At 36.9% G+C, this 22,864-nt stretch overlaps 1 protein-coding gene across 1 annotated transcript in view; it reads right to left on the bottom strand.

Moving 5' to 3' along the window:
• Positions 1–1,254: 1,254 nt before the first annotated feature.
• TMPRSS11D (transmembrane serine protease 11D) overlaps positions 1,255–22,864 on the bottom strand; it is a 48,021-nt gene continuing 26,411 nt past the window's right edge. The window contains exons 5-10 of the mRNA XM_065877234.1: positions 15,166–15,320; positions 11,883–11,921; positions 9,066–9,243; positions 6,449–6,708; positions 5,192–5,334; positions 1,255–1,416 (exon numbers count right to left, since the gene is read on the bottom strand). Of these exons, the coding sequence (XP_065733306.1) occupies positions 1,255–1,416; positions 5,192–5,334; positions 6,449–6,708; positions 9,066–9,243; positions 11,883–11,921; positions 15,166–15,320 (937 nt within the window). The remainder of the gene's footprint in view (positions 1,417–5,191; positions 5,335–6,448; positions 6,709–9,065; positions 9,244–11,882; positions 11,922–15,165; positions 15,321–22,864) is intronic.

Genomic DNA, 22,864 nt, shown 5'->3' with positions numbered 1-22,864 from the left:
CCCCGTCCCCATGGAGGCGATAAATTCTCTCATTCACATAGATAAAGAATATTTTAAATAAAAGTTATCATGAAAATTATAATTCTTTGGGTCTCTGGTGAGGAGTGAATATTCTAGCTTTGATCGTAAATGCCTGAAATTCATTGGTTAGTTCCTATGGGAGCATGTTCTTACAGGGTAATTAAGATTGCTGTAGGACTGTACAATGACTTCGTACTTGTACTTTTAGGGCGTAACGCCTCCTATAAAATATTAAGTAACCAGAAATTTAAAAAAATAGTATTTTTCTTTTCTTTTTTTTTTTTACATCTTTATTGGAGTATAATTGCTTTTTACATTGTTGTGTTAGTTGCTGCTGTATAACAAAGTGAATCAGCTATACGTATACATATATCCCCATATCCCCTCCCTCTTGAGTCTCCCTCCTACCCTCTCTATCCCACCCTTCTAGGTAGACACAAGGTAACGAGCTGATCTCCCTGTGCTTTGCGGCTTCTTCCCACTAGCTATCTGTTTTACATTTGGTAGTGTATATATGTCCATGCCACTCTCTCACTTCGTCGCAGCTTACCCTTCACCCTCCCCGTGTCCTCAAGTCCATTCTCTACATCTGCATTTTTATTCCTGTCCTGCCCCTAGGTTTTTCAGAACCATTTTTTTTTAGATTCCATATATATGTGTTAGCATATGGCATTTGTTTTCTCTCTTTCTGACTTACTTCACTCTGTATGACAGACTCTAGGTCCATCCACCTCACTACAAATAACTCAATTTCCTTTCTCAAAATATAGTATTTTTTTTTTTGTCTCATACTGTTCTGTCTTAAATGTTATCTGCAACTTCTTTCTTTGTAAGTTTGTATACTTTGCACATTTATCAGCTTTGATGAGACTTCCCCAGAGGAAACTCCTCTGACCTTGCAGACTTGTGCAGTTTCCTTTAGTTTCCACTCTCAGGGTATCTGTTTCTCTCACTACTAGCATTTATGTTATCACAAGTATAGTATAATTGTTACCTCTATAACTAGTTTACAGTGTTCCCCCTGGCACATTACTATGCAACATTCATATAATTTTCTTGAGAAATATAAAACCCATAGTAACAGCTAAAAGTTAAATAGTATTTAATCTTTAGTATTTATGTAACAGAATGTTAAAATAGAACACTTTGTTTCTTTTTGCAGCTGAAAAGTTTTAGAATTTTAGACAGGCACAACTGCATTCAGACTCTGCAACAGAGATGTTATTTACTGCACTAGATCCCAGCGTGTTGGTTTATCCATTCACGGTAGGCTGTCACTAGAGTATACACCCCTGGCTTATCTGGCAGAGCACACTGATCCCCCCAGCTTACTATCCCCACGAGGAACCAGAGCCGCCGTGCGTCTTCTTGTACTAGTGGGCCACCAGAGTCCCCCTGAAGGAAACAGAAAGATTGATTATTTAAGTGTGAAAACAATGCCAAAGTATTGCGTTTACTTCTATGGCAGTAGAAGTCACATCCAGTATGACAGTAAAGTTAGTCTGACATTTCCTGTTGAAATACTAAATACCAAGTCATGCAAAAATTAACAAAATATTCCAAGTACACGTGTTGCTCCTTCAGCAACTGTGAGAAGATGAGAAGCATATTTTCCAGACTCCACCATCTGCTACTCATTCCAGGCTCACCTCCTTCAGGGGGCCATCCCTCACCTGCACCTTTCCTCCCCACTGTCACCGCTTCCAGCTTTGGGCTAGATTAGTTTTTCACTGCCTGCATTCCCACATCCTATGGGTACTTTCACTGCTGCTTCATTATTTTGTACGTGCACATTTGTGTGCCTGTTTGAACTTACTCCCACTGGATTAGCTCCCCTAGTTGTAGCTGCTGCACATCTCTGCAACTCTCATTGCATTTATGATACTTGTTCAGTGTCTGTTTTTCAAGTTTTACTGTAAGGTCCATAAGGGAAGGGGGCATACATATTCTGGACACTGCTATATGCTAAGCCTCTAGCCCAAAGGAAATGCTAAGAAAATGTCTGTTGAATGAATAAGTGTTTAGAAATTTCACTTATCTTCCTATTCATAGCACAATGCATGGCGTTTGATATACAGTGTATCAAAAAGTATTCTTTTGGTGAATAATAGAAATTTATATGGCAATGAGTAAAACACTCCGTATGAAATATTTACCAGCAAATTATAATAATAAGCCAACCAACTAAATATTTGTGCATGTAATAATCTATTTGGGGGGAAAAGTTAGGATATCTTACATGCTGTATAATGGGTTAAGTCTGTGGGTTCTGGAGTTAGCATAGGTTTGAATCCTCTACTTACTAGCTATATGATTTTCAGTAAGCTACTTAATAGCCCTTTGTACCTCAGCTTCCTCATCTGTAAATAATATTTTAATGTGTTTGAATGAGTTTAACATGCATAGCAATCTGAGTATAGCCTGGTAAATAGTACTAATAAAACTCAGCTGTTATTACCAAGTATGCTTCTAGAATAGTTTGCTGTTCATTTGACTGCTCTTAATAGTAGCTAGTTCTTCCATGCCTACTTAATTACTGGTTTAGATGGGGAGAAGGGTTAGTGTCTGAATTACCAGCTTGATAGCAAGCACTGCATGGAGGTGATTGGCATCTGCCTCCTTTAGATGTTGCACATGTGCTCCAGTTTACCAGTTCTCAGCACTCTCCCATCATTGTGTTTTTCTTCTACTTCTTCTATAGTAAGAGATTTCTTTGCATAATGTCTTACCAAGAGTGGGCAAGCAAATATTAAACTAAGTGGGACATGTAATTTTTCCTATATCTGGGCAGCTTCACTGCCTGATTAGGCAGATATCTGAGCCTGTGGTCTCTCTTCTAGACCATAGACTTGCTGAGTTCAGGTGATACTGTGTAAGCACAGAGTCTGGCACATAAAAAGTAAATAATGCAATTTAAAAAAATAAATGAACAAAAACAAACAGGATCTCATAAGCTTTTATGTAAAGTGCTATTTTTTTGAGGCATAAACTCTATGTATTATATATAGTATTTCAGCTAAAAATCAGTGAGACCCAGAGTGGAACACACAGGAAAGTTTCATGGTGAGTTATGGCCTGAACTGAGCTTGGAGGAAGAGCAGGATCTGTATATGCAGAAGGTAAAGTGTATCATGAGTAAAGCATGAATAAACACCCTTTTATATCTCATGTATATCTTTAAGTCAGTTCTAATTAATGCTCTTTGTAGATCTGAAATTATCGTGTAAAGGTTTGTTGCTTACTTGATTGGTGAATTCTTTGTAAAACTACTATGAAAGTTGAGAATTTGTTGTTACAGGGCTAGCAATAGAAAAGAAGAAAGTGGGAAGGGGAACAAGAAGCATTCCCTACCATCAAGACATCTCCACTTAAAGTGAATAAAACCAGTGGGTAATTAACAGTGTCTTGAAAATTGATAAACAATTCCCCTCCACCTCCACACAGCTTGTAGTCAAGAAAAATGTTTCATTTTGGGGAAATGGATTGGGCTCTTTGCCAAAACTATGTAAGAACTACTACTTATCCTCTTTTTCAAGAATGTAAGCACTAAATATAAAAGTCAGCCACGTTTAAGGAAAGAATAAACCTCATTTTTCTGCTTATGATTCAGTCAGGAAAGCAGTAGCAGATTCCTCAAGAAAACAGATTGGGGCTTCCCTGGTGGTGCAGTGGTTGAGAGTCCGCCTGCCAATGCAGGGGACACGGGTTCGTGCCCTGGTCTGGGAAGATCCCACATGCCGCGGAGCGGCTGGGCCCGTGAGCCATGGCCGCTGAGCCTGCGCGCCCGGAGCCTGTGCTCCGCAACAGGAGAGGCCACAACAGTGAGAGGCCCGCATACCAAAAAAAAAAAGAAAACAGATTGATTTTTCTTCATTCCAAAAATGTAATTTTGGATACTAAGTTGTTGCTGTTACTGTATGGGGTTGGGTTTCAGACATAGAATAAAATCTATTAAAAAATATAACTACATCAGTTGTTTAGATAGTTTAATTAAAAATTTAGTATTAAAATCTTATTCTAAGAGAAAAACAAATACTGTATGCTAATGCATATATATGGAATCTAAAAAAAAAAAAGTACCGTTGAACCTAGTTGCAGGGCAGGAATAAAGAGGCATAGAGAATGGACTTGATGACATGGGGTGGGAGGGCGAAGCTGGGCCGAAGTGAGAGTAACATCGACATATGTACACTACCAGATGTAAAATAGTTGGCTGGTAGGAAGCAGCAGAATAGCACAGGGAGACCGGCTCTGTGCTTTGCGATGACCTAGAAGGATGGGATAGGGAAGATGGGAGGGAGGCTCAAGAGGGAAGGGATATGGGGACACGTGTATGCATATGGCTGATTCTCTCTCTTTGTTGTGCAACAGAAACTAACACAGTATTGTGAAGCAATTATGCTACAGTAAAAATCTATTAAAAATAAATAAATAGCAACATACCTTCCAAAAACAATCTTATTCTAATTACATTAGAGTAAGAATTCATATTTATTGTTAGTGTTTTTATATTTGGTTGAAAATTACAAAGTAGATCTAAATAGTTTTTTCTTTTCCTTCATTAGTGCTATTTAACAATTATGGGAGCTATGGTGACTCAGGTAACTAAGCTCTTTGTATAAATTTTTTATCTTCAAGGTGCTGATATTCAGGTGTTATTTATATTTTTAAAATCAATTATCTACAACTCTTAGATGAGTGATTTATTTAAGTCTTCATAGTAGAAGGTTGAGGTGAAAGTTATTGATGTCAGTGATCATGGTCTAGGTTGACAACAACAGTAGAAATAGTTGAGATAGCTGAGCTTTCTTGCTTAGTGCGTGCCTGACATATTTAATCTCCATCTAATCTTTAGTGGTACCTAAAAAGTTAGATACTATTCTTATCCCGATTTTATAGATGAAAGGATTGGTAATAGAGGTTAAGGAATTCAAACCGGGTCTGTCTCATTCTTGAGCTTGATAGTTAACCACTTTGCAACTTGGCTTCTCAGAATCAGTGTTTCATGATAGATCAACTTCATATAAGAATCTGTAAAATCTAGACCATACATTTTTAGAGGATCAGGGCTCTGTATTATAATGATACCTCTCTGTCTATCACAATATGACATGCTAGTAAGTGCTTATAAACTTGGCTGATGACGTGGATAACATTGTCTTGAACTTACCTGGCATGCATCCACTCCACCTTGAGATAGTCCAGCACATAGCATTCCAGGCAGGATGGCTCCATTATAACTAGATGGTGCATTACATACATTATTACTTATTATATTGACCTGTGCTTGTTGTAGGTCTGGAACTGGGCTGCCTGTTAAGTATAAAAGCAGAATGAAAATGGACTTCAGGGTAGATAAATTAATGATTCTATGGTGAATATAGGAAGGAATAATTGTACTTCAAACATTATCTCTTATTCAGCAAAGAAGGCTATTGAAAATGTACTAGTAGTTTTTTCTCAGCAAAGATTTCCATAGTAGAGATGGATTACCCCTTTACATAGATTGGTTTTTTTCTTTTTTTGCTTTAGGTGTGTGATACAGTGCCCCTTAGACCTTAAGAGGGAGAAAAAATCTGCTTACTTAAAATTGACTAGTAGATTTTGAAATATCCACTGACTAACTTTGAATTAGAAAATTAAATATTAATTAACCTTTAATATAGTAACAAAAGAGAAACAAATCTTGTTTCATGACTAAAGAATGAATTTATTTTATATTGATATTCCTTCAATATGGCACTGCCGTTTTTGTGATTGGCACAGATTTTATTTACTACGCCAGATTACTTTGGGCCATGAAAACACAATGAAATATTTTCTAGGACAATTCAGCCTTAGTTTTGTTTCTTGGAGACATGATCTACAAAATAGTTAGAAACCCATGGATATTGTTAATGCTATCCTTCCACTCCCTAGCTGATACTCATTTTCCCCTTGGCTATATTTGCTCTTTCATGTCACCCTTATTTCTTTTTCTCATTTTATTTGCTTCATAAATAAGTGTGAACAATACTTATGTACACACAGAGTTTCTTGTTCTGAAGGCAGGATTTCTTTCACTTCAGAATACCTTAAAACCCTTAGAGAATACCTATCTAAATCCTCTTATAAATTTTTAAAATTTTCTTTATAGGGGAGCCATTCAAGTCTGTAGAGTCTCTGGATCATAGAAGAACTCATGTTTCTGTATCACTTGCTTTTACATTTTCGTATTACTGTGTGTGAGAATTCTGTATAGTTTCTAGGGACATTGCTTGGATTTGCTGAAGGAACTCTAGTTAGATCTTAGGATGACCAGACTGTAGCATGGTTCTGTCCATAGAACCTACCCTTCAGGTGTTCCTTAATTAAAAAAAAATGCGTACTAGCAAGTACCAGGAGATATTGCTGTTGTTTTTGTTTTATTTTTTCCTGAGATACTCACCGCTGTATCTTTGAGAGCCCCATCCTGTTACATAAGTACGGGAACCAGGTAGAATATTCTGGCTAGCATCTGGGAGGCACACTGTACGGATATTTCTGGTAAAGGTGACTTCTCTATCAAGTTGTAGAAGTGCAATATCATTTTCATGAGTTTCAGGTTTATAATTGTTATGGATTAAAATAGTCCTTACTCCTCTTTTCTCTTTAGGAAATTTTGTGGAAATACCAAAGGTGACAGTCCATTGAAGAGTATCAGAGCGGCTAAAAATATGAAAACATGTTATTTGAATAGAGAACTTGTGAGAATTTCAAATATTTGGTTTTTGTGTTTGTCCCCTCCACCCCCAATCTAGAAAGTATTCGACCAACATTTCTTTGTGATCTATTTCTGTAATTCTTTACTGGCACAATGAGTGATCATTTGTCTAAAGAAACATAAATATTTTAGAAAACATATCTTGGGGTGATGAACGTCCTGGTGTTCCATTATTCCAATAAGGATATACTGACACTTTGATGAACACTAGTATAACACAAAACTTTTCTTTGATTTCTCCCTTTTCTACATCCTTCCATTCAAGCAACTAAGAAGTCTGAAATAATGTTCACTTTAGTTTTAACTCTTTCCTTCCAACTGTTATTTTTTTCCTTTCCTTTAACCAGAAGTTCCATTTAAATAGTAGTGATGATAAGGGGCTCCTTGTCTTACTAATTGATGAATGATTTTTCTGTACTAAGTGTGATGCTTCTTGAAGATTTGGGGGTGTGTGTGTGTGTGTATGTATTCATACACACACACACAGAGAGAGAGAGAGAGAGAGAGAGAGAGAGAGAGCGAGCACTAATATAAAAAAAATATAAGGCATTATCTTGCTGACCTAGGAATAGGGACTTTTTAGCCAAACTCCCAAAATACAAACCATACAGTTAAGAATGGATGAATTTCATGAGATCAAAATTAAGTGTATCATATATAGAGAACAAACTAATGGTTACTAGAGGGAGAGAGAGGGGGTAGGGGCAAGATAGGTCTAAGGGATTAAGAGGTACAAACTATTATATATAAAATAAATAAGCTACAAGGATATGGTACAATGCAGGGAATATAGCCAACATTTTATAATAAATGGAGTATAACCTTTAAAAATTGTGAATTACTATACTGTACACCTATAGTATATAATATTGTGTATCAACTATACTTCAATAAAAAGTATGTAGAATAAAAAATAAAATTAAAAGACATAAAAAACTGAAAAAATTAACTGTACCATAGACATATTTATCAGATGAATGAGAAAAGACTTGCAATGTTTAATATCTAAAATTTTTGTAGAATATACAGAAGTCTGTAAACCAGCAATAAATGGAGGGAGAAACCATTATACAATGAGCAAAAAATATTAATAGGCATTTCATGGGAGAAGCTCAAACAGCCAGTAGACATATGAAAAGATACTCAAACTCACTAATAAGCAGAGAAATGGAAATTATAGCAACAATGAGCATCTAATGTATATTCATAAGAATGACAAAAAATTGAAAAAGAATAGTATTGTGTTGGTGAGAAAGAAGTTTGAACTCTTTTGCATTACATGTGAAGATGTAAAATTCTGGAAAGCATTGTAGTGTATTTAGCACACTGTATATATACTTCTGGGTATGTATGTCAGAGAAATTCTTGAAGGTTTATAGAGAGGCACATATGAAGGCATGAGAGAAAGTGTATATGTGCTGCTCTTTGTGGCAGTGGGAAGTTGGAGCAACCTAGCTGGATGAAGGGATATGGTGGATGCAGTGGTGGACCGGATTAAAATTCCCAGGATTGAGCAAAAACAGTAAGGAAATATGAGACTTATACACAATGCCACTCATATAAATTAAAGACACACACACACCCCAAAGGTTTTGCAGGTAACTGCATATTTAAAGACATGTCAAATATTTGTGTGAGGCCTATGGGGGCAGGGAAGGTAGTAGTAGTGGAATACAGGTACGACAGGAGAAAAATAAAAGGAGAGAAAGGTCTTGTATGAACTGATGAAAATAAGGATCTATGAACTGGAAGGTTGATTAATGCAACATGCTTTTAAGTTTGAATAAAAGCCAAATGTAACCAAATAATTTGAGGGTTTTGTGGAGTTTAGATAGTGGAGTTATACGGAAAATAGAAATTATATATCCAGGAGATACTTTCATGAGGTACAGTAGCTTGCAAAGGAGTAAATGCTAGCTAAAAATTCTAAAGAAAAAATATTTGACAACAAGAAAATACATGAATTTTTATGTTAAACTTCTTTTGCCTCAATGTCTTTATTGTGAAGATTTTAAAAGATACTCTTCTTTCTTTCTTCCCTGTCAGCCTCCCTCCCTCCCTCCCTTCCTTTCCTTTCTTTCAGCAAATGAATAAGAGCATGGTTTTGGAATCAATTGAATTTAGATTTGAATCTTGGCTGTGTCGCATATTGGCAGTGTTATTCAGGGCAAGTTATTTAATATCGCTAATGATCAATTTTTTTATGCATAAAATGTGATTGATTGATACCCTCTAACACAGATGTAACTATTAATTGAGACAACTAAGGTATGCCAAGATGGGTAGTTAACTGTGGTCTTACCTTCTGAAGCAGTGAGCTGCTGTCAGGATCCACTCTTTACTGATGAAGACACCTCCGCAGTGGTGAAGATTATTCCACTGTAAACTGACTTGCCATGGCCAGTCTCCTTCCTTAGCTTTAGTGCCTCCTATGATTCTCTCATCAGACAATGATATTAGGTCTGGACGGACCCCACATTCTAATGGGAAAAGGGAATTAATGTGCTGAGAAGATCATGATTCTTACACTTGGCAGATGCTTTAAGAATTTCACCATCATTTATGACTTTCATGTCTCATGTATTCTTTCCCACGACATGCTAGGCTTTCCAAAAGCATGATCAATATGTTATATTTTTAGAGTACTTATGTGACTGTTGCCTATAGACTGCATTTTAGAGAACATTGCTGAACTTAATTGGCATGGAAGTTTCAAATTCTGGAGCAGCTTCAGAGTTCTCTGGAATTCCTCATGAGTGGGGGTTAAGATAGGTCAGTGCTGGAGGCACCAGTTCAGGCCACAGGTTCCCTGGGAAATTTCCATCTTCTCAGTAGCCTTGCTACTCAAAGTGTGGTCTGTGGATCTGCAGCACAGGCCTCCCCTAGGAACTTGTTAGAAATGTTGGCTCTGTGTAGAAACAACCTAAGTGTCTGTCAGTAGATAAGTGGATCAAGAAATAGTGGTATATATGTGCACATAAGCATGCACACACACACAGGAATGTTATTCAGCCTTAAAAAAGAAGGAAATCCTGTCACTTGCAGCAACATGGATGAAACAGTAGGGTATTGTGCTAAGGGAATTTTCCAGACAAAGACAAATACTGCATGGTATCACCTATATGTGGAAATTAAAGTTGAACTCCTAGAAACAGTAGAAAGTGGTGGCCAGCGGGTTGGAGAAATAGGGAGAGTTTGGTAAAAGGGTATAAACTTTCAGCTGTAAGATGAATAAGGTCTGAGAATCTAATGTATAACAGTGACTATAGTTGACAACAGTGTATTGTATAATTGAAATTTGCTGAGAGTAGCAAATTTGCTGAGTTCTCGCTAAAAAAATAAAAAAGGAGGGAGGTGATAAATACATGAGGTGATGAATGTGTTAATTAGCTGGATGAGGGGAATCTTTTCATAATGTGTACATGTATCAAATCATGACATTGTACACTTTAAATATCTTGTAATTTTATTTGTCAGTTGTCCCACAGTAAAGATGAACAGTGATGACAAAAAAAAAATGTTGACTCTCAGACCCACATCAGGGAACAAATCAAAAGCTGCATTTTTTTTTCCCTCCAACTTTATTAAGGAATAATTGACAAATATTGATACAATGTATATATATTTAAAGTATACAGTGCGATGATTTGATATACATATACATTGTAGAATGATTACCAAGTTCAAGGTATTTAACACATCTAACACCTCACATAGTTCTCTTTTTTGTGTGTGTGTGTAAGTGTGACGGGAATACTTATAAAATGCTCTCAGCAACTTTCAAGTGTACAATACCATATTACTAACTGTAGTCACCAAGCTGGGCATTAGGTTCTCAGAACTTACTAGAAGCTGTATTTTAACAAGTGATTCATGTGCACAATGAAGTTGGAGGGAAACTGCTCTCATCATGAAGACTCTATAGTGGTAATTCAGTTCATTGTGGACAATTCAGTCCACATCTGTAACTGACTCTATCTCACCAAATGTGCCCTGGAAGAGGAGTTACTTTAGGTCCACAGAATATTCTCGAGGGTAACTGAAGGTTTCTAAGTATCTAGATGAGGTTTATTTAAATATTTTAAGAGAGCCCATGACTCTCTAATGGTCAAAGCTGAAACAGGCTGGAGTGGGCTGGATCACTCAACTCCCCTTAACTCCCACTCCCATGGTTTATTTTCTCTTGTCTATTACTGTTGTTGGTAATAGTGTTGGTAAATTACCACCAACAGTTTCTATTGCTGGACCAGCTCTGAAGTAGTGACATTGCTTCAATAGGACACCATCCAAAGGCATTTTTTCTACCAGATCTCCCAGATAGAGGAGGACTAGACTTCTAGTAAGAATATACATGGAATATAGGTTCCTTTGCTACATTCTCCAACCAAATTCTCTAGTAAATTATTTAAGCACATGTTAATGAAAAAGAAGCATGAATTAAATATATAGTGAAGTTGAAAAACACCCACAGAGGAAGAAGCATTAACTTATAACATCACTTAAGTATGTGAGATAGGCCAGCTATCAAGATATATTGAACTAATTTCTAACTACCTTTTATTAGCCAGAGAAGTAAACTGCTGTTTTCTAACGGCTATATTTCTGCTATCCTAGCCTGAGAGTATAGCTAAGGACATTGGAAAGCAGTGACTTTTCTAATATGTTATAGACATAAAACTCATATTGCTTTTTGTAATTTTTTTTATTATAGTTTATGATTAACTTAAATCCACAACAAAGCAAGCTATTCTGGTGGTTAGGAGAAAGCATATAAATGATGCAACTAAACATAATTTGCAAGTCTACTGAAATGCTGCCATGGAACCAGGGCAGGAGAAACTTCCCAAAGCTGCCAAGAAAACCTTAATGAGACCAAACTTGACACAGAGTGGTGGAATGGCATTGCTACTTCTTCCTTCTAAAAGGAGGGGAAACTTAAACATCACTTCATAGGCCAACAGAATCAGCAATATCTTATCTCAACAACAACCCACATGAGTGAACTAAGAATAAAGATACCATCTCAGTGGACACTGCCTTGGCAAAGACTACAAATCACTTGAACATTTACTCTTTTTATTTTGGTAAACCACATTTACAAAGTAATTTAAAAGCTTACCTTGAGTTAAAATATCTTCTGTATCCTGGTGAGTTATTTCTGGTGTTAAAAAAGAGAGAGTAAGATCAATACAAAAAGGACTGTATACCATTTGACCTTAATTTCTTAACATGTAGTCCTCAGACAACCATAATCAGAATCATTTAGAGGACTGCTAAAATAGACTCCTTGACTCCATCCAGACCTGCTGAAAGAATCTGAGTCATGGGCTTCAGAAAACTGTTTATAATATTCCCTCAATTTATTGTTTGCACACTAAAGTTTGTGCTTTAATTTCTCATCAAACGCTTAAAAGATAGTTAAAAGTTATTTAAAAGATATTTCTGCTCTCAAGTCACTCAGTTTACTTGGGAAGACAGCAACATAGTCATGGAGATACAATGTAGTAAATGCTATAAGAGAAGTTAATTTTTCATTTTTTTCTAATATATATTTATGTACATATAACTATATCTGTATTACTTTACTGATACTATTTGTAGTACTGCAGGTATAACAAAATAAATTGATCAAGAAATCATTCAAATAAATTTAAGTGTGAAGTAGAGAGGATAAAGGAGAGAGTTACTAGTGATTCTGGTTCACAGATGTTATCATGATGAAAATAACATTTGAGTTGTATTTTGAATACCTAAAAGGAGTTTTTCAGGCAGGCAAGAGGTGAAAAGGCATTCCAGATGAGAGATATAGTGGGCACAAATGCATGGAGGTGTAAGATGTTTGTGGAGCAATAAAGTCAGTAGAGCTAATACAAGCGTTGCATGTAGGGAAGTGGTGGGAGAGCACAGAAAGGAAAATATGTTGGTGCCAGATGGTGACAGTTTGTATATTCCAGTTTAATGTCTACTTATAGAACAGTTTTCTCTGCATGTCCTACAGCCATCTCAAACTCAATGTCACCAAATTTTACTCCAAATTTGCTACGTATATTTCCTCCTTTAGTAAATGACACCACTTCCACCAATAGCTAGAAATCTGAAATGGTCTCTAACTCCTCCTTTCTCATCATTTCCCACATCTTATTGCTTTCCAGATTTTGTACCTTCTACCCTCTAACGATCCTTTGCATTAGCACCATCTTCCCCCTCCCTTTGGCTACTACTTTAGTTCATGCTTTCATCATTTGACACCTATTCCCTGCCTCCACTTTTTCCCTTTTTAATGCATCCACCTCTACTTTACCAGACTGACATTTCTAAAATTGTAGATCATATCAGAGTATATTCTTCTCTGCTTGAAATCTTTTAATGAAAAATCAGCTTCTTATTTCCTATAAGATAAATCTAAACCTCTCAGACATGTGTTCATGTTCTCTAAAGTCAACTTAAACAAACTTTTTTGCTGCCAGAAGTTTCACAGGGCTTGGGTATCACACCTGCTTTGTAAGTGTTAGAGGAGGCAAAACATCCTTTTGGAGAAAGGAAATAAAAAGAGCTGACCATTCCTTTTCATTCTTTGAGCAAGAAAGACTTTATTTTAATACTGGCTCCCCTACATGCTGCCTGTATGCCCTGGGCAATTATCTATCTTTTCTGAGTGGAGACAATAGAAGGATCTATAACATGTGGTTGTTGTGAGGATTAACAAACTGTAATGCATGAGCATCAGCTAGTCAGGAAGGACACAGCCACCCATGGAGCTGGATCAGTGTCTTGGAAGTCCTTGCTGTGCTAAGCATTAATGCTGTAGTTGCAAGGGGAGGAGAGGGTTGGGAGAATTTGGAGGGGTTGGGGAGGCACCTTTGTAGGCCTGGTGCAGTGGTTATTTACCAACAGATAGGAAAGAATTTCAATATTTTAACAACTAGTAAAACTATAACAGGTATTTGCTGATTAACTACCAGTCCAATGTGGGAGCCACCAAAATCCCTTAATTGTGAGCTTATTATGAGGGGAATCATGGTTTCTTAAGCTAGCAGTACATGACAGAGTTGAAGGAGTGTCCTTAAATTCTATGCATATATTAAGTAATTCCTTTTTTTTAAAGTCATGCAAAAATATTAATGGAGTACTTATTATGTGCTAGACACTGGGTAGTAGAAGGACAGTAGGATGAACAAGGCAGACTGGTCCTTGCCTTTAGAAAACTTACAGAGTAGGATGAAGACACAGAAATAATATTGTAGTTTCAATTGTGATAAACGCTGTGAAGGAAAATGAAGGTGTGTATGACAGAGGTAAATAATTTAGTACTGGAAGTTAGAAAAGACTTACATTAGAAAGAAATGATTCGGATGATACTTGACAGATGCAAGGGGGTGATCTAACCTGTGTTATAGGAAACTGGAATAATGTATGCAAAGGCCCTGAGGCAAGAAGGAGAGAATTTTTGCAAACAGAGAAAGTGAAGGTGTGGCCAGATTGTGGTGAATGAGGAAGAGAATGGTATAATAAATGGCTAGAGGGGTAAGTATGAACTAGATCATACAGTGCTTTAGATGAGATCACCATATCATTTATTGTCCAAACCAGAAAACGTAAAGGCTAATATTAATAATGGTTCTTGGTCAATTGGCATGAACCCAGGACTGTCCTGGGTAAACCAGGAAATATGGTATTCTTCTTACATGTGGTGTTTATGTTTTGTTTTTATTTTTGTTTTGTTTTGTGGGGAGCCATGGGAGCTTTTAAGTAAGATTGTATTTAAAATATTTCCTTGATCAGTATGTGTACAATACATTGGAAAGGGCCAAGAAAGTATAGAAGCAGAGTAGCTTGGAGGCTAGTGCTGTAGTTCAAGTAAGAAATGATGTTGGCTTAGACCAGAGTGTTAGCAATAGGGATGAAAAACAATGGAAATAGATTCCATTCTAGGCAGAAGTAGAGAGGATTTTCAGAGATTAGGTAGGGATATTGTTAAATCTTCTAATTTCCTTCTTTATTCTACAAGTATTTACCAGACACCTTCCAATTGCATGCTCTGTTCTCAGGGAGATAGATCCTTAATTAAATTGTTCTCTGACCTCAAACAGCTATTTACCATTCTTATAACATACCTACAAATTGAACATCTGACAGCAACATCCCTTACAAGGAGGGTGGAGAGGGAAAAATAATAAAGAATTTTTAGCAAATAAAACTTACTAAATGAATGCTAAATGATTCTTTAAAACTTTAGAATATTTTATATTGGAGAGCTATATATTATAGGTAGCTTCATAATACATTGTTTTCATAAAGTTTAATTCCAAGGGAAAAAAGTCAGTCTCTCATTAAATCAAAACATGAATTAGAACTGGTAGAGAGATATATTGAAATGAAATGGCTAAAAAAATGATACTTGCGTGTTAAGTCAATTGTGTTCATTGCCAAGTTTCCAGGTTTATTCAGCATTTGGCGTAAAACAGACTCAATTTTCCTTTTCACTGATGGTTCATTGCTATTCCTGGCGAATTTAAATTTCATGACAATATCTCCTATCACATCACTACCATTTTGCCTGAAAAACCATAAAGATATTTTTAAAAATGTATAATTATAATTTTCTGTCGTTCTTTTTATATACTCTTCTTGATTAAGCATTAAAAACATTACTTAAGAAATTTAACATTAGAACAGATTCACATAACAGTGTTTCTGTATGTAATGATATATCACAATGCTACCCCACAAACACTAGATTTCAGTGCATAGTACACTGTACCCACTATTCAGGATAGCTTGTTTTAAAGTCAGAATGGCAGAGTTTGAACACCAGCTCTGCCATTTACTGTTGGACTTTAGGTAAGTTTTTTGTTTCTTAATCTTTCTGTACTTGTATCCTCACATTAAAATGGGTTATTATGAAGATTATATGAATTAACATATGTAAGACTTTTGGGAAGAGTATATAGCATACAGTAAGTATGCTGTAAGTATTAGCTATGGTTAGACTTCACAAATCTTCAAAAAACCCCACTCATCTCATTAAACAAACTTATAAAGAGATGAACTTCCAAGTTTATGTGACTTATAGGCTCAAGTTAATTTTCTGGTACCTACACCCCCTTATCTGGCTACAAAAGCACATTTTAACTTCTGTAGTCATACGTTAAGATTTTTATCTCTATTTCGATTAACTGTTGATATTTCTCACAAGAACCTTGATAATTTGGCTAAAGGTTATAATTCTCTAAAATCGATATAATATCCATTTCCTTCCATGTAAATTACCATGTAAATCACTTCCTCCACCTGATATTGGCACTCTCCTTTTCTGAAAATGAATGTGCATTAGGCACATTTGGTTTTGATGCTCTCATACTCTAGGCTGCCTCCTCTCATCTCAATTGCTAATTTTGCCATAATATTTACCCCAGATATTAATTTAATATTTACTAGATAAATACTAAATAAGCACCTTTTTGTGCTGGGTGTTATTCTTAGTTTCAGAAATTAGCTATGACCAAGATTCACAGTTGCCATTCTCATGAATAGGGCAGTTTAGATGAAGAAGCAGACACTGAATAAATAATTACATCTTACATTTCTAGCAACATGAAAACCTAAATAATTTAAAGAAGCTTTTCATATAAAACAACCAGAAATGCTAGCGAAAATATAATAAATTCTATTTGAAATGCAAAGTTGGGCTCCTGTGAAAATAAGGGAAATCTTAGAAGACTAAAAATAAAAGAATATGAATATTACATGGTAAGCATTAGAATTGCAATTGTTTTGTGTTTCAGCATTAATAGACACTGGAGATGAGGTCTTGGGCTAGTAAAAAATAGGGAGACGGACATGAGGTTCCAGAATAAGGCTAGGTTTCTCAAAGAACTAGGCATTCAGTGAAAGCATAGTTTAGAAAGAAGAAGAACTCACATCATAAAAGAAAAAAAGTTTAGTTGTCTCAGAGGTCCAGGTCTGGATGGAAAAAAGGTTCTCCTGAGAATTCATAATCATGAACCTGACTTCATGAAAGTTTTGGATTTACATTAATACCACCTGCATGGTCCCAGACACTTTAATCTAAGAAATTAACCAAAAAATGGTCCATGTGATGCCAATCCTCCTAGAGTATCTGATAGAAGCAAATGCTTTGGAGTATGTATGTTAAATCCAGACTGCATAGGATCCCAACTACAAAGTGGGATTAAAGATAAGCATACAACCTCAATGGTAAACAATACATCATGAGCTAAAATCAGAATAAGAAGAGCATCCTCAAAACGTCCACATAATAAAATTAACAGATATTCAGGTAAGTAAATTTGAAATGACAAATGACATTAAAGGGGAATTATAAATATGAGAAAAGTATAGTACTTTTTCAAAACAGACAGGTAAACATAGTCAAACATACTTTTTAATTGAAATGAAAACTTGATGGATGAGTTACACAGAATAGTAGACAAAGTTGAAGAGAAACTGGTTAACTGAAAGAGATGAAATCACACAGAATGTAACATAGATAAAGGTATGAAAAAGATCAAATAGAGGCTAAGAGACAGGAGACATCTCAAAGTTTACTTAGTGAAATGTTAAAGAAGAGCACAGAAAAATAAAGGAGCAGCAGTATTACAAGAGATAATGAGAATTATCCGGAATTAATAAAGACATTAAGCCTCAGATCGAGATGAGTCTGAAGCATACTCAATAAAACAAAACACACACACAGATACATCATAATAAAACTCTGAACTCCAAAGGCAAATGGAAGATTTTCAAACAATAGAGAAAAAACTAGCTACCAAAGAAAGTTTTGAATGAAGGATAATTTCTTAATAGCAGTGATAAAAGGCAGTATATAATTGTATTTTCAAAATGCTGAGAGAAAATTGCTATCAACTTGGAATTTTATATCCACACTAAAGTATTATTCAAGAATGAGGCTAAAATAAGGACCTTTCACGCATAACAACAAAAACAAAACTAAACAAAAGTGTAGTTTATTGTTCATGTACTCTTGTTAAAGAATTTATGAAGGAAGTACTTCAGTAAGAAGGAAATTGAACCCAGAAGAAGGTTGTTTGTTAGGTACAAGAAGACATAGGAAACAAAGAAAATGGTAAACTTGTAATCTAAAAAGACATTGACGGGGGCGGTGTCAAGATGGTGTACTAGGAGGACGTGGAATTTGCGTCTCGTACAACTGGGGCACCTACCAGGCACTGGTGGGGTACTGTGGACACCTAAGGGGACGGTAGGAATCCCCAGGCACTGGGTAGGACGTGGGGCCTGGGGGGAGTGAAGGGGGAGGAGAAGTGGAGGCAGGATGGGACTGGCGCCCCTGAGGGGCATCTGGGGGAGGGGAAAAGGGGGAAATTGGGGAACCATTGAGAGGGCAGAGGATCAAAAGGGAGCATGGCCAGGTTTCCCGTGCCCACTTGGGCCCCCAGGAACCTGCTGAGATCCCAAGCCTGATCCTCTGCCCACGGAGGCCCCCTTTAGCCATGTGGTCCTGAGGGAGTGGGAGGGAGGGAAGGGGGAGCAAAAGTAAAGCCCAGACCTATGGGACTCGAACCCCTGAGGGGTGGCTGGGGGAGGGGAGGAGTTCCTACATCCAGCAGGACCCACCCATGGTTAGGGGTCCAGCGGCAATGGGGGAGACCCTGGGGGAGATGATTGGGGAGTGGTGTGAAGGAACAGAAGGGAACACAGCCAGTGCTTCCCCTGTCAGCTGAGCAGCTGGGGAGCCTGTTGGGCTCCCCGGCCTAATCCTCTGCTCTCGGAGCCTCCCTCCTGCTGCGCAGCGCCCAAGCCCTGCTCCTACACCCCCACCCAGGGCCTCACCTCTACACTGGGAGACCCCCTCTGAGACCCCCTCCAACGCACTGGGCCTAAACCCCACCCACACATCCTCATCCAGGGACCTACCTCTAAACTCTGGAACCCCACACTCTGGAGGCCTTCCTTTCCACGTGCTGCTTCTCCCATTCCACAGAGGTCCTAAGCAGAGACCCCCTGTGCCCCCATGCTTGAATTCTGCCCTGCCTAGGCCCCACCCCCAGGACTTTTTCCAGCTACGTGGGTCCTGAGCCTAGGCCCCGCCCCACGCCAAAACGTCCCCCCCCCCACCCGCCTAGGTCCTGCCCCACACTGAACGCTGCCCCTGCCTAAGTTCCACCCCACCTAAACTCCACCCCCATAGCCAAGGCTTTTTTCTTTTTTGTTTTCTTTTTTCCTCTTTTAGACTGGGGTTCTGATTTACCTTGTTGATTCATTGTTGTTGATTCTTTTATATTTTTATTGTTCCTAATAAATATTTTATTTTTCGAACTTTATCTTATTCTTTAAACTTTGTTATTGTTCTCTCCGTCTGGCTTGCTTCCCCCGCCCAGTTTTTGTTTCCTTTTTTCTGTTGTGGTCTTATTTTACCTTGTTGCAGTTGTTTCCATTATAGTTTTATTTTTCCTAATATATTTTTTATCTTTCTAATTTTATTTTGTTTTTTATTCTTTGATATTGTACTGCTCCTTTTTTTTCTTTTTTCTCACTTTTTTTTTTTTTTTCTACTGTGCCACAAAGCTTGTGGGAACTTGGTTCCCAGGCCAGAGGTCAGGCTAAGGCTCCTGTGGTGGTAGCTCCGAGTCCAAACCGCTGGACTAACAGAGAACCTCAGACCACAGGGAATATTAATCGGAGTGAGATCTCCCAGAGTTCCTCATCTTAGCACCAACCCCGGCTATATCCAACTGTCTGCAAACTCCAGTGCTGGAGGTCTGAGGCCAAACAACTAGAAAAAGAGGAAAACAGCACCACCCATCAAAACAACAACAACAACAACAAAAAGAAATGACAAAAAATATGTTACAGATGAAGGAACAAGGTAAAAACCTATAGAACAAATAAATGATTATGAAATAGGCAGCCTACCTGAAAAAGAATTCAGAGTAATGATAATAAGGATGATTCAAAATCTTGGAAACAGAATGGAGAAAATACAAGAAACATTTTATAAGGATCTAGAAGAAATAAGGGGCAAACAAGCAGTGATTAACAACACAATTACTGAAATTAAAAATACTCTAGAAGGAATCAATAGCACAATAACTGAAGCAGAAGAATGGATAAGTGACCTGGAAGATAAAAGAGTGGAAGTAACTGCTACAGAGCAAAATAAAAAAAAAAAAAGAAAAGAATTAAGGCCAGTCTCAGAGACCTCTGGGACAATATTAAACACACTAGCATTCAAATTATAGGGGTCTCAGAAGAAGAAGAGAAAAAGAAAGTGTCTGAGAAAATATTTGAAGAGATTATAGACAAAAACATCCCTAACATGGGAAAGGAAATAGTCAATCAAGTCCAGGAAGTGCAGAGAGTCCCATACAGGATAAATCCAAGGAGAAACACTCTGAAACACATACTAATCAAACTTTCAAAAATTAAATACAAAGAAAATATATTAAGGGCAGCAAGGGAAAAGCAACAAATAACATACAAGGGAATCCCCCTAAGGTAAACAGCTGATCTTTCAGCAGAAACTCTGCAAGCCCAAAGGGAGTAGCAGGACGTATTTAAAGTGATGAAGGGGAAAAACCTACAACCAAGATTACCCAGCAAGGATCTCATTCAGATTTGATGGAGAAATTAAAACATTTACAGACAAGCAGAAGGTAAGAGAATTCAGCACCACCAAACCAGCTTTACAACAAATGCTGAAGGAACTTCTCTAGGCAGGAAACACAAGAGAAGGAAAAGACCTACAAAAACACACCCAAAACAATTAAGAAAATGGTAATAGGAACATACATATCAATAATTACCTTAAAGGCAAATGGATTAAATGCTCCAACCAAAAGAAATAGACTGGCTGAATGGATACAAAAACAAGACCTGTATATATGCTGTCTACAAGAGACCCACTTAACCTACAGACACATGCAGACTGAGTGTGAGGGTATGGAAAAAGATATTACATGCAAATGGAAATGAAAAGAAAGCTGGAGTAGCATTTCTTATATCAGACAAAATAGACTTTAAAATAAAGACTATTATAAGAAACAAAAAAGAACACTACATAATGATCAAGGGATCGATCCAAGAAGAAGATATAACAATTGTAAATATTTATGCACCCAACATAGGAGCACCTCAATACATAAGGTAAATGCTAACAGCCATAAAAGGGGAAATCAATAGTAACACAATCATAATGGGGACTTTAACACCCCACTTTCACCAATGTAAAGATCATCCAAAATGAAAATAAATACAACACAAGCTTTAAATGATCCATTAAACAAGATGGACTTAATTGACATTTAGAGGACATTCCATCCAAAAACAACAGAATACACATTTTTCTCAAGTGCTCATGGAACATTCTCCAGGATAGATCATATCTTGGGTCACAAATCAAGCCTTGGTAAATTTAAGAAAAGTGAAATCATGTCAAGTATCTTTTCTGACCACAACACTATGAGACTAGATATCAATTACAGGAAAAAAAACTATAAAAAAATGCAAACACATGGAGGCTAAACAATACACTGCTAAATAACCTAGAGATCACTAAGAAATCAAAGAGGAAATCAAAAAATACCTAGAAACAAATGACAATGAAAACACGACTGCTCAAAACCTATGGGATGCAGCAAAGTAGTTCAAAGGTAGAAGTTTATAGCAATACAATTGTACCTCAAGAAACAGACATCTCAAATAAACAACCTAAACTTACACCTAAAGCAATTAGAGAAAGGAGAACAAAAAACCCCCAAAGTTAGCAGAAGGAAAGAAATCATAAAGATCAAATCAGAAAAAAATGAAATAGAATTGAAGGAAACAGTAGCAAAGATCAGTAAAACAAAAAGCTGGTTCTTTGAGAAGATAAAGAATATTGTTAAGCCATTAGCTAGACTCATCAAGAAAAACAGGGAGAAGACTCAAATCAACAGAATTAGAAATGAAAAAGGAGAAGTAACAACTGACACTGCAGAAATACAAAGGATCATGAGAGATTACTACAAGCAACTCTATGCCAATAAAATGGACAACCAGGAAGAAATGGGCAAATTCTTATAAAAGCACAACCTTCCAAGACTGAACCAGGTAGAAATAGAAAATATAAACAGACCAATCACAAGCACTGAAATTGAAACTGTGATTAACAGTCTTCCAAGAAACAAAAGCCCAGTACCAGATGGCTTCACAGGCAAATTCTATCAAACATTTAGAGAAGAGCTAACACCTATCCTTCTCAAACTCTTCAAACTATAGCAGAGGGAGAACACTCCCAAACTCATTCTACGAGGCCACCATCACCCTGATACCAAAACCAGACAAAGATGTCACAAAAAAAGAAAATTCCAGGTCAGTATCTCTGATGAACATTATATGCAAAAATCCTCAACAAAATACTAGCAAACAGAATCCAACAACACATTAAATGGATCATACACCATGATGAAGTGGGGTTTATCCCCGGGATGCAAGGATTCTTCAATATATGCAAATCAATGTGATACACCATATTAACAAATTGAAGTATATAAACCATATGATAATATATGCAGATAAAGCTTTTGGCAAAATTCAACACTTATTTATGATAAAAACTCTCCAGAAAGTGGGCATAGAGGGAACTTACCTCAACATAATAAAGGCCATATAGGACAAACCCATATCAACATCATTCTCAATGGTGAAAAGCTGAAACCATTTCCTCTAAGATCAGGAGCAAGACAAGGTTGCCCACTCTCACCACTATTGTTCAACATAGTTTTGGAAGTTTTAGCCACAGCAATCATAGAAGAAAAAGAAAAGGAATCCAAACCGGAAAAGAAGAAGTAAAATTGTCACTGTTTGCAGATGACATGATACTATACATAGAGAATCCTAAAGATGCTACCAGAAAACTACTAGAGCTAATCAATGAATTTGGTAAAGTAGCAGGATACAAAAGTAATGCACAGAAATCTCTTGCATTCCTATACTCTAATGGTGAAATATCTGAAAGAGAAATTAAGGAAACACTCCCATTTACCATTGCAACAAAAAGAATAAAATACCTAGGAATAAACCTACCCAAGGAGACAAAAGATCTGTATGCAGAAAACTGTA

Source organism: Phocoena phocoena, chromosome 5 (genome assembly GCF_963924675.1).
Source record: "Phocoena phocoena chromosome 5, mPhoPho1.1, whole genome shotgun sequence".
NCBI classification, from domain to species: Eukaryota; Metazoa; Chordata; class Mammalia; order Artiodactyla; family Phocoenidae; genus Phocoena; species Phocoena phocoena.
Note: the sequence above shows the minus strand (reverse complement) of the source record. Positions and strands in the feature narration are given on the sequence as shown.